The sequence below is a fragment of the Macaca fascicularis genome, chromosome 15, assembly GCF_037993035.2.
Source record: "Macaca fascicularis isolate 582-1 chromosome 15, T2T-MFA8v1.1".
NCBI lineage: Eukaryota > Metazoa > Chordata > Mammalia > Primates > Cercopithecidae > Macaca > Macaca fascicularis.
The window spans coordinates 21,169,417-21,182,538 of NC_088389.1; the positions used below are offsets into that span (position 1 = coordinate 21,169,417).

The following is a 13,122-nucleotide window of genomic DNA, read 5'->3' on the forward strand; positions in this document are numbered from 1 at the left end:
GAAACCCTGTCTCTACAAAAATACAAAAAAAAAAAAAAAAAAAAAAAAAAAAAAAATTAGCCAGGCATGATGGCGGGTGCCTGTAATCCCAGCTACTGGGGAGGCTAAGGCAGGAGAATCCCTTAAACCCGGGAGCCGGAGGTTGCAGTGAGCCGAGACTGCACCATTGCACTCCAGCCTCTGCGACACAGCGAGACTCCATCTCAAAAATATATATATGTACATATATGTATATATGTGTATATTATATGTATGCATATATGTGTATATATTTATATATGTATTGTGTGTGTGTATACACACAGTAGTGTGGAAAACAAATATGTACATGTAAAATCACCTATCACTGTCCAGTTGAAATTACTGAAACAAGTATTGGTTGTTAACAGTTCTCTAGGCTTGGCATATGTATCATAAAGAGAAGAGAACGTGTCCGGGCGCGGTGGCTCACGCCTGTAATCCCAGCACTTTGGGAGGCCGAGGCGGGCGGATCACAAGGTCAGGAGATCGAGACCACCCTGGCTAACACGGTTAAACCCCGTCTCTACTAAAAATACAAAAAAAAAAAAATAGCCGGGGGGCGGTGGCGGGCGCCTGTACTCCCAGCTACTGAGGAGGCTGAGGCAGGAGAATGGCGTGATCCCGGGAGGCGGAGCTTGCAGTGAGCCGAGATCGCGCCACCGCACTCCAGCCAGGGGGACAGAGCGAGACTCCGTCTCAAAAAAATAAAAAAGAGAAGAGAACGAAAAAGATAATGTGTGGAAGAAACGTCTTTGATGTGGCCAATGAATCTTTTTTCAAAACCATTGATCTTTGCCTGTCATTCAGACAAATATAATAGGTAATAACCATATATTTTGATGAAACTGTAAAAGCAACCTTTCCATATTCTAATTCATCGTAGGTTTACTTGCATATTTTTGTTGTTGGACATCTGATTTCACATAGGAAAGTGCCTTGAGTTTAATTACAAGTCATGGTCCTTTTTTTTCTTTTTCTTTTTCTTTTTTTGAGACGGAGTCTGGCACTGACCACCCCCCGGCTGTAGCGCAATGGCGGTCTCCATCATGGCAACCTCCGCCTCCCGGGTTCACGCGATTCTCTTGCCTCAGTCCCCGGAGTAGCTGGGATTACAGGTGCCCGCCACCACACCCGACTAATTTTTGTATTTTTAGTAGACACGGGGTTTCACTATGTTGGCCAGACTGGTCTCTAACTTCTGACCTCGTGATCCACCCGCCTCGCCCTCCCAAAGTGCTGGTATTACAGGCGTGAGCCACCGCGCCAGGCGTCATGGTCATTTTCTAGCCTACATTCTTTAGCTTCTTATCAGTAACAAGAGGTACATTGTATCTGCCTTCTAGGATCACCTTGCTAATTAAATAAAATGTAAATAAAACTAAAACATTTAAAATTAAATATCACCTAACATAGGACCTTACACATACTAAGTAGTTTATAAATGTTAATTCTCTTATCCTTATTCCAAGTCTGTTTCATCTATAAATTATAAACAGTAAGAATCATTCTTACCTTAATTTGCTGTGGAAAAAGCTTCAACAAATATTTGAGATATGATGCCAGAATTTGTGCTTAAATTTTTATCTTTGCCAGCTTTTGAGGAGCTCAGAGCTTTTTTTTTTTTTTCCTTTGGACTCTTTGTCTAGGAACAGAGTTCTCTCTTTAATAAAGAACGGAGATATGGAAGTGCCTGCCAAATACATGTTTTCTTTTTTGTTTTTGTAATTGGGAGATTACTTGACATTGTGGAGGGATTGAGGGATCCTGTCAGCATGTCATTACAGGAACGTGAAGTAGAATGTAACACAGATGTATCAGATTCTGCTCAATGGATTCGACGCTTTTCACGAAGGAGACACTGGCTCAAACCAGCGTCTAGGAAGTCGGCTCAAGGCACAGATGAATGTGCAGGGAGTTTCCCATCAATCCCTTCGGCTTGCCTAGTCCTTCTCATAGTACCTCCCACAGTGCTCCGGGGCTCCCTTGTCACGTGATCGGGGTGGATTCGCTGAGGCAGAGGGAAGTTGATACGCAGTTTGGGTGGCTGGGGCTACTACGCTTTCCTTCCAACTCCCGACTCCCGGGCTTGCGTAATCTCGCGTTAAGTTGGGAGTAACTTCTCGCGAGAGCTAGGTCGGGATCCCTCCAGGTCCGCCTCCGTGGTGAGGAGGAGGAGGAGGAGGAGGAGGCGGAGGTGGAGGGAGAGGGAGGAGGAGGAGGCCCCGTCGCGGCCTTCGCCGCCGCCAACGGGGCTGTCCCTGTAGCTCCCGATGGAGTTTGAGGTCGTGAAACCTCCGCCGAGCTCTGCCCCGGCGAGACGAGGCGCCTCCGTCGCCGAGCCGCGCCGTCGCGGGGCTCCCGGGAGCGGCCCTTAGCGACCCCACCCGGGCCCCCTCAGGTAGGGCGGGGGCGGGCACGATGCGGCTCGGGCCCCAGCCCGGGTGCCTGGTCCCCGGCGGTCGGGCGGGAGACCACTCTCAGCCCTGGGGCCTGTGAGCTGTCGCCCCTGGTGCCTCGAGGGTTGGGAACTGAGGGCCGCATCTGACACTCGGACGGAACCCGGGCCCTGCGGAGGCCCCTCTCTCTGGTAGGGCTTTTTCGATGCGGAGCGACCGGCTCAAATGGCCACCTTCCTTCGACACTGGCTGAGCGGACGCCTCTGACCCCTAAGGAACCCACCCAAGCAGAGGCCCGGCTTCACTCTCCCTTTCCTACACCAGTTAGTAAGGGGGTTTGCAAGAGGTCCTCGAAAGCAAGTCCTCTCCTAGCTTTTCAGATTTCTACCCTGGGGCTTCCCGAGACCCTAGCGTAGGGGATGGTGGAGGCGATCTGAGTGGTAAATAGGAACCCCGGCCAAACAATGCCTTGGGAGGGCTTAACCTCCCTCGATGGGGATGGCCGGACCTGAGTGGCTGCACAGGGGTTGTGGCTAGGAGCAATGGCATGAAACACAGCCAGGGAATTCTGCTATGGCTTTCTTCTTTACCTCTCTGATTTTTCCTTCTTGGTGTAGCCTCTTGAGGAGACTCTTCCACCATCTTAGAAGAATGGTAGAAAGCATCTTTGTTTCTCAGAGAAGCAGCTGTACTTTTTTCTATCCTTAGCTTTCAGGATGGGAGAAGATAAGGGTAGCTGTCATTTCCATCCTTCAAATAACAAGGCAACAGTTTAAGATACCGGCGGATACATCCTTCACACCAAAATTGACTCAAGTAATCACTGGCATAAAGTAAATCTAATCCAGTGATTTATTTATATTTTCATAACCCTTGGGTTCCCTTTTTAATTCGTCGTCTCCCCTTACCCAGGGCCTTTCTTTTTTTTCATTTCTACTCTCCCCCTACCCATTGTGGGTGGGTGACTTTGTATCCCAAATAAAGTGCTTTAAGTAATCTTTTTTCCAATTTTGTATTGGTCAAACTTTAAGTTCCAATAGGAACTTTTGGTTAACCTGAGAAAGCTAATGTTGCTACACCACAGTGGTAAAATGTCACTCAAAAGCAAAGAAACAAATGTTAGCCGGTGCAGCCTTTTAATGGTTAAACATACAAACTTAGTTAAACACTTTTTACAATATTAAGAATATTAATAGATTCTTCTTTTTAAAACACCTTTTATCTGTCTAAAAAGCTATACCACTGTTCTAGCTTCACAAGCCTTTCTTACGTTGTTTACTTCCACGTTCAATTTTTGAAGAAGTAGAGGTCATTACATCCTGTTAAAGGAAAAACAATGTAAATACTGTTTTTCAGTATGGGCATTTTCGTTGATTTGGAGATTCATGTTTTCAAAATTTTAGAGTTTGGAAAATTGCTAGAGGACAGAATGTAAAACATATATTCTAGTTACGTTTAGGAAAAGCAGATGTTATAATTCAAACAGGCACTTGTTCTGTGAGGATTTAATTACACTCATGTTCATTAGTGGATCCTTTGAGTTACCCCGATCTGTTATTTCTGTTGTGGCAACCTGACATGTAAGAAGACTTATGTCCTTTGTTCATGTATTTTTGTTAAATCATACTCTGCTTTTGTGATTTGCTGTCTTCCACTTTGAAAAAACCAAAAAATTCCATTTTGGCAAAGCATTCTTCTTTACACTCAGGATTTTATATTCAAAAATTGAACTTCTACATTGTTTGCAATAACTAAGAACGCTAAAAAAAAAAAAAACTTTATAACAAGGTTGTAGTAAGTACTTATTGTTTAGTTTGGACTGTGTTGGAGTTTCACTTTTTAGTGATGGGAAAAGGAAGCATGGGTAAAATAAAGCTAGCTGAAAATTAAAAATAAATTCGTGTTTTGCATCCAGTCTCATGAATGTTATGATCAGCGTTTTCTAATTTTACTAAAGCTTTAAGTGTGTGAGTTTTACCTCAATTTCTTGATAAAAGTTAGTTTTGAGTATTACTTTGTAATCTTAAATATTCTAGAGTTGCACTGTCCAGTACTAGCCAGTGGCCACATGTGACAGTTAAGGATTTGAAATGTGGCTAGTGTGAATTGAGATGTGCTGTAGGTGTAAAATACCAGATTTCAAAGACAGTACCAAAATTTTTTTAATATCTCAATAATTTTAATATTGACAACATGTTGAAATGATATTTTGTATAAACTGGGATAAATAAAATGTATTACTAAAAATAATTTTACCTATTTTCTTTTAACTTTTTTTTTTTTTTTTTTTTTTTTTTTTTGAGACACAGTCTCTCTCTGTCACCCAGGCTGGAGTGCAGTGACACCATCTGGGTTCTCTGCAACCTCCACTGCAGGTTTAAGCAATTCTTGCGCCTCAGCCTCCTGAGTAGTTGAGATTACAGGAAGGCACCACTACGCCAGGCTAGTTTCTGTATTTTTTAATAGAGATGGGGTTTTGCTATGTTGGCCAAGCGAGCCTAGAACTCCTGACATCAAGTGATCCACCCACCTCCGACCTTGGCCTTCCAAAGTGCTGGGATCACAGGTGTGAGCCACCTCACCTGGCCTCTTTTAACCTTTTTTAATGTGACTACCAGAAAATTAAAAATTACTTGGATTATAATGGCTCACATATTTCTGTTGGACATTACTGTTGTAGATCAGCATTACTCTTCCAAGAAATATATTGGAATAAAAGTAGATGTATAAAAATCCAAAACTTCCAGATAGATTATCCTGCTACAATCAGAATAATTAAAGAGCTAAGGACTTTGGTAATATGAAGGATGAAGTTATCCATTGGCTATTATTTGATAGGCAGAAGTAAGTTCTATCTCAAAAAAAAGTATTTTTCTAGTCATCACTAATATTAGTTATATTTGTTAAAATAGAAAGATGGCTCATGCCTGTAATCTCATCACTTTGGAAGGCAGAGGTGGGTGAATCATCTGAGGTCGGGAGTTCAAGACCAGCCTGACCAACATGGATAAACCCCATCTCTACTAAAATTACAAAAAATTAGCCGGGCTTGGTGGCGCATGCCTGTAATCCCAGCTACTCGGGAGGCTGAGGCAGGAGAATCACTTGAACCCGGGAGGCAGACGTTGCAGTGAGCCGAGATCCCGCCATTGCACTCCAGCCTAGGCAACGAGAGTGAAACTCCGTCTCAAAAAAAAAAAAAGAAGTTATCTCATTACTGCCCTATTAGAATGCATTGAGGCCAGGCGCAGTGGCTCACGCCTGTAGTCCCAGGACTTTGGGAGGACAAGGTGGGTGGATCACGAGGTCAGGACTTTGAGACCAGCCTGACCAACAGGTGAAACCCCGTCTCTACTAAAAATACAAAAATTAGCCAGGCATGGTGGTGTGCATCTGTAATCCCAGTTACTCAGGAGGCTGAGGCAGGAGAATCACATGAAACCGGGAGGCGGAGGTTGCAGTGAGCCAAGATCGCACCACTGCCCTCTAGCCTGGGCAACAGAATGAAAAAAAAAAAAAAAAGAATGCATTGGAAGTTATATCTAACAGTTATTTTAAAACTGAGTTCAACCACATAGTGTATTTAAGAAGTAAAATTTGAGTCATATATACTTCACATGTTAACAGCAAAGTCACATATTATAGCAGTCTTTTAAATTGCAATTCAATTCCTTTTTCTCCAATGCAGAGTTTCTAGCTTACAAGTTGTTTCCATTGGTGTTTTGGTTTTTACTTGTCTGTTAGCTTGAGATCCAAATTGTACTTATGCTTTAAATATCATTTTTTAAGAACAAAACCAATTATTTTTAAGTTTTCTAAACTGGGAAGTACTGTGACAGTCCATTTCAGTAGCTTATATTCCTCACATGGGTTAACTAGAATGAAAACAATGATTGTTTTAATTAGAAGAACTAAGCCCTAATGTTTACATTTTTATTAAGAGAATTATAAAATGCTATATACATATATGACAATTAAAGAAGCATAAACTTTATTCTGGCATTTTAAAATCAGATGCTGTAGACCTGAACTGGCTGCATAATATGGTGGACTAATAAGAGAAAATGAAAGTATTTAGCTGGCTCTTATTAAAGCAGTTTGTAATTTGAATCATGTAAGAGGTGCCTATTATGCTTCCTGTTTTGTGTGTTAGCACTCATAGCAAGGAACTTGCAGTCTGGAAAATTATTTGAGGGAAAAACTGTTTATGGTCCCACCTTTAATTTGGCATTTCTCACTCCTATGCTTTATCTTGTTACCCTTCTTCAGTTTTTGTAACTGGTAACTAAAATTAGTTTATACAAATAATTAGAATGTTTTTCTTAAGGAATCACTTTAGATATCTTGAGTTGTAGGCCTTTTAATCCATTTTATCTCAGTTTGAAATGTTTTGATTATTTGGGAAGAATACTTCGGTAGTAACTATAAATATTCGTAGCAATTTAGACTTACATAGACTCAAATGAGTTGCATAAAATGTATTAGTATAGGTCTAGAAGTTTTGCAAATTAATATATAGTCTTTGTGCTCCATGGTTCATTTATATGCTTTTTAAATTATAAAGACCATAGAATATTTACCATTTTGGGTAGTTACAAAAATATTTTCTAGGTAAACATTTGCCAAGTGCCTGTTTTGAAGGAATGAAGTTTCTTCTGTGTTTCAGATAAAATTTTATATTGTATTTATCTTAATTAAGGAATCTAGGATTTACTGATAATATCACTGAAGAAAAACATTTTTAGAAAAAGCATTTCTTATATCTGATCGTGTAAGGGAAGTTTAGTTCATAATTTACTATCAGAAAGTTATACTCTGACACAGAGAAGAAAATTTGGTAGAGTTATTGCCAAAATTTTGGCAGTGTTTTTTCTTTATATCTTAAAGGTATTAATTCAATTTGTGGTAGAAATTAAACTTCTCAGCATTAATTATGTTAAAACCTCTGATGTTTCTATGCCTAAACACACTAAGGACTATTGTAATATAAAACTATTCAGTGTGCTCTGGTATAGTTTGAAGCAGTTTAAAACTATGTAGTAGGTGACAATATGAAAGATAGCATTTTTCTGTTTAGTTGAAACTCCCCCCCCAACCCCCCACTTACGTGCTTTAATATAAAGCATTTGAGAAAGGCCTTGGAAAACTAAGGAAAAGGTATTTGCTCTTATTTTGTACTACCAGGTGGCCTGTGACACCCTAAACCACAGAATTAACATTTCCAAACAGGTGGCCATTATGAAAAACTACATGCAGTGTCCTGTTTTGATAAATATTTAATCAGTTCAAGTTATTAACTAAATTAGGGCTTTCAGTAGATTTAAGATGAAATTCATTCTTCCTCAAAGGCCTCTAATTGTATAACTCTGCAAACCAGAAAACTGCATGTTAAAAATGTTCAGTAGTTTTAGGGAGTGATATATTCACCTGCTCAGTGCTCGTCTCTAAAGTTGGAAGGAAACTAATTGGTTTTTAGATTGATGGCATTAATAGATGTGGTAATTTGAGGATGAAAGTTGTAAAATAAATAACTTGGAAGATTTGGTTACTTTAAAGATAAGATTTTAGATAATTTGCGTTAGAGCTGTTTGAGAAAGTTTATATGCGGGTGCTTTTTTACATAGCAAGCTCTGTAATTCATTTTTACCAAGTTTTTTTTTTTTTTTATCTTGGTTTTTGTGAATATAAAAGCACAGGTCCAGGCACGGTGGCTCATGCCTGCAATCCCAGCACTTTGGGAGGCTGAGGCAGCCAGACACATGAGGTCAGGAGTTCAAGACCAGCCTGGCCAACATGGTGAAACCCCTTCTCTACGAAAATTAGCCAGGCATGATGGCAGGTGCCATCCCAGCTACTTGGGATGCCAAGGCGGGACAATCACTTGAACCCAGGAGGCAAAGGTTGCAGTGAGCCGAGATCGCGCCATTGCACTCCAGTCTGGGTGACAGAGCAAGACTCTCAAAAAAAAAAAAAAAAAAAAAAGAAACACAATAAAGGCTAATAGAATTTTTTTGTATGTTGGCATAATGGAAAATAGTTTCAGTTATATATTTTTTCTCTCCTGAATGTGACTACATTTTTAAACATCTAATTTCTTTGGAACTAATATATTTGGGTTGGTAAACATTCCTGTGAAATAAAGTATTGGTTGTTTAATTGCCCTAAATACCTAGATTTCTTGTTCACCAGAGAGCTTTTGTCAGACTTATATAAGTCTTGAATTGGAAGATAAAGAAAATCTAGGAAGTTTAGTGTGTTCAAATTAGTGTTGTTTTGCTACTAAATCTTTTACTTTACTAAAGTTGTGGATTTTTTTTTTTTTTTGAGACAAAGTTTCGCTCTTGTTGAACAGGCTGGAGTGCAGTGGCGTGATCTTGGCTCACTGCAACCTCCACCTTCCAGATTCAAGTAATTCTCCTGCCTCAGCCTTCCTAGTAGCTGGGATTACAGGCATGTGCCACCACACATGGCTAATTTTGTATTTTTAGTAGAGATCGGGTTTATCCATGTTAGTTAGTCTGGTCCCGAGCTCCTGACCTCAGGTGATCCTCCCGCCTTGGCCTCCCACAGTGCTGCGATTATAGGTGTGAGCCACCATGCCCGGCAGGAATATTTTGATCTTAGAAACAAGAAAAATTCTCTCACTGTTTTTTTTCACATGTGCCTTTTCAGTTTTTAATCATGACTATATACCATTTTAGAATGATGTTTTTTCTTCTACGTCTTCCTCATTGGACTTTACAGTTTTGGTTATGTATATCAATCACTAAATAATATAGTTTTATCAGAAGTATTGTAATGAACAATACAAGATTTTTAAGACAATTTTTTTGTTGGTTTTACTTTGGCACTGTATGTTGTGGTCAGCATTATTCTTTCATTTATGAACAAACAGCTCTCTTAATCATCTCTCACTCATCACACTCTTCTCTTATATGTTGATTTTCAGTACCTCATTTTGCTTCCTAGCCAAGTCTTGTCAGAGATTTCCTCTTTAAGGTGGCAAGGCTGTTTTTTTTTTTTTTTTTTTTTTTGAGACGGAGTCTCGCTCTGTCGCCCAGGCTGGAGTGCAGTGGCGCGATCTCGGCTCACTGCAAGCTCCGCCTCCCGGGTTCACGCCATTCTCCTGCCTCAGCCTCCCGAGTAGCTGGGACTACAGGCGCCCACAACCGCGCCCGGCTAATTTTTTGTATTTTTAGTAGAGACGGGGTTTCACCGTGGTCTCGATCTCCTGACCTTGTGATCCGCCCGCCTCGGCCTCCCAAAGTGCTGGGATTACAGGCGTGAGCCACCGCGCCCGGCCTAAGGCTGTTTTCTTCACACTTGAGTCTCTACAATATTATTTGCATGAGTAGTTTCCAAAGTTCACTAACTCCTGGCCGTACCTTATTATGTTTTGGGGTACTGGTTATCCAAGGGAAACACTTAAAAAACAAAACAACAAAACAAACACCCCAGCGGTCCAAAGTAATTTGTGTTCCTAAAGATGGAATATGGAAAGTTAATTTGCTTGTTTGATGTGGTCATTGAGAAAAAAACATAAAAGCTTTGATTATTATGTGAGCAACCAATATAAATACAGTTTAATTGAAAGGAACACTATTAAGGTATTGTTTCCATGCAGAATTTCAGAAATTTAATTAATTCAGTAAATAGGTTTTTTAAAAAATACATCCAAATGTTATAAAATTATTCAGAAGTATTTTAGGTCTGCAGCTATTGGTTGACTTAAGCAATTAACTCTTGAAAGGTGAATGATGAATATGTGGTTAATTCATACTTTTGTCCATTTCTAGCTTACAAAACACTACACAGCAAAATAATGATCTGCTAGACTGCTAACCCGAGCGTCCAGCTTCCACAATGCCTGTGCAGGCAGCTCAATGGACAGAATTTCTGTCCTGTCCAATCTGCTATAATGAATTTGATGAGAATGTGCACAAACCCATCAGTTTAGGTTGTTCACACACTGTTTGCAAGACCTGCTTGAATAAACTTCATCGAAAAGCTTGTCCTTTTGACCAGACTGCCATCAACACAGATATTGATGTACTTCCTGTCAACTTTGCACTTCTCCAGTTAGTTGGAGCCCAGGTAAGTGTTCAAGATTTTACTATATGTTGGTGCAAAAGTGATCGCTGTTTTTGCCATTATTTTAATGGCTTGTCCAGCCTGCAGGCCACATGCGGCCCAGGACATCTTTGAATGCAGCCCAACACAAATTCATAAACTTTTAAAACATTGTGAGATTTTTTTTGTGATTTATTTTTATTTTTTTACCTCATCAGCTATCGTTAGTGTATCTTACGTGGCCTTTTTTTTTTTTTTTTTTTTTTTTTGAAACAGAGTCTCTCTCTGTCTCCCAGGCTGGAGTGCAGTGGCGTAATCTGGGCTCACTGCAATTCCCACCTCCCAGGTTCAAATGATTCTCCTGCTTCAGCCTCCCAAGTAGCTGGGACTACAGGCACGCACCAACATACCCAGCTAATTTTTTTTGTATTTTTAGTGGAGACAGGGTTTCACTATGTTGGCCAGGCTGGTCTGGAACTCCTGACCTTAAGTGATCCACCCACCTCGGCCTCCCAGTGTGCTAGGATTACAGGCATGAGCCACTGCACCCGGCCATCTTACGTGGCTTTAATGGCAAAAACTGCAATTACTTTTGCAGCAACCTAATAATTTGTTACATGAAATAGTTATTGAACTTTGTTCAGTAATAGGTATAAAGTATGTTTAGTGATCATTAAGGTGTAAAAAATAAATCTCATGTAATCAAAGCTTTGACCAGAAACAGGTTTTTCTGTTGTCGTTGTTACTCTTTGTTACTTCACTTAACTTTTTTTTTTTTTTTTTTTTTTTGAGACGGAGTCTCGCTCTGTCGCCCAGGCTGGAGTGCAGTGGCCGGATCTCAGCTCACTGCAAGCTCCGCCTCCCGCGTTTACGCCATTCTCCTGCCTCAGCCTCCCAAGTAACTGGGACTACAGGCGCCCGCCATCTCGCCCGGCTAGTTTTTTGTATTTTTTAGTAGAGACGGGGTTTCACCGTGTTCGCCAGGATGGTCTCGATCTCCTGACCTCGTGATCCACCCGTCTCGGCCTCCCAAAGTGCTGGGATTACAGGCTTGAGCCACCGCGCCCGGCCACTTAACTTTTTGTATAATAGTGCAAATGAAAAAATAAGGTCTATGTAGGGATGTTTATATGGAAAACCAAAAACCAATGTGTCAGTAATAAATTCTGCATGATTTCTTATGACCATGTGCTATATCAAGCTTGTCTGACTTTCAGGCTGCATGCAGCCCAGGACAGCTTTGAATGTGGCCCAACACAAATTCGTAAACTTTCTTTTTTTTTAAGCTCATCAGCTATTGTTAGTGTTAGTGTATCTTATGTGTGGCCCAAGACAGTTCTTCCAGTGTGGCCCACAGAAGCCAGAAGACACCTCTGAGCCATGTGATGCCTGAGTCGAACATTAGGGGAAAAAAAAAGAACATGTGCTATAGAATTCGTGTTTGTAATTATTTTATTGAATCAAAGCAAGATTCTAGATTTGAAATAACTTCTATTTAATGAGGGTCTACTTTACATTAGGTTTGACAGTAAGTATTCAGCATTTATTATTACTAATTCTTACCATAGCTTTTCAGGTGGTTATTATCCCCATTTTACAGGTTACGAAGATGATGAAATTCTATATATCATGTACTACATATTAAAGCCAAAAAGGAATTATTTTTCTGATTTGATAGAAAATCCAATAAACCAAAATACTTCATTCATTCCCTTAGTATCTTGAATTTGAAGTCCTCCTTGTAAAGCACAAAATCTCTTTTCAGTGTTTATAATCAAGTTACACACCATGAAATCAAGGTGCATCTACAATCGATAGTGTATCTTAATTTAATTGGCAATATATTTTTGTTAATGGAGTATAAAATAATGTCTCTTGCAAACAATAACATTTTAGATTTGATAAAATATAAACTTTTTGTCAGAATACTAGCTAACCACGAGACCCAGTGGCTTACGCCTGTAATCTCAGCACTTTGGGAGGCTGAGGTGGGCAGGCCGCTTGAGGCCAGGAGTTCGAGACTAGCCTGGGCAACATGGTGAAACCCCATCTCTACAAAAAATACAAAAATTAGTCAGGCGTGGTGGTGTGTGACTGTAGTCCCAGCTACTTGGGAGGCTGAGATGGTGAGATGGGAGGTTCATTTGAGCCCAGGAGGTTAAGGCTGCAGAGAGCCAAGATCATGCCACTGCACTCCAGCCTGGGTGATCGGAGTAAGACCCTATCTCAAAAAAAATGCAGAAAAACTAGCTACCATTTATTTAGCATTTGCTATAGGTCAGCGGGTACTGTGTTAATATCATTTGTAAATGTTATCTCCGTTGGTCCTTAAATTGCTTACAGGTCTTTACAGTGTGACTTCTGTTACCTCTTCTACTACTGTTCTTATTCTGCTTAAGCTACACTGGCTTCTTAGCCAGTTCTCAGATATACCAAGTATATTGCCACCTGATGGCTTTTATAGTGACTGTTACCTTTGCCTAGAATGTTCAGTCTCTCTCCATTTTCTTTTTTTTTTTTTTTTTGAGATGGACTCTCACTGTCATCTAGGTTGGAGTGCAATGGCCCAATCTCAGCTCATTGCATCCTCCACTTTCCAGGTTCAAGTGATTCTCCTGCTTCAGCCTCCCGAGTA

At 40.4% G+C, this 13,122-nt stretch overlaps 1 protein-coding gene across 7 annotated transcripts in view; it reads left to right on the top strand.

Annotated features, from left to right (window-relative positions):
- Positions 1-2,202: 2,202 nt before the first annotated feature.
- The window catches only part of RC3H2 (ring finger and CCCH-type domains 2), a 57,159-nt gene continuing 46,239 nt past the window's right edge, over positions 2,203-13,122 (top strand). For 5 of the 7 annotated variants that reach the window (XM_005580835.5, XM_005580839.5, XM_005580838.5 and 2 more), the window contains exons 1-2: positions 2,203-2,419; positions 10,214-10,511. In XM_005580835.5, coding sequence (XP_005580892.1) covers positions 10,281-10,511 — 231 coding nt within the window. In that variant the 5' untranslated portion in view covers positions 2,203-2,419; positions 10,214-10,280. Of the gene's footprint in view, positions 2,609-10,213; positions 10,512-13,122 lie in introns of all 7 variants that reach the window. The other 2 variants (XM_005580836.5, XM_074016628.1) reach the window with 1 other exon arrangement.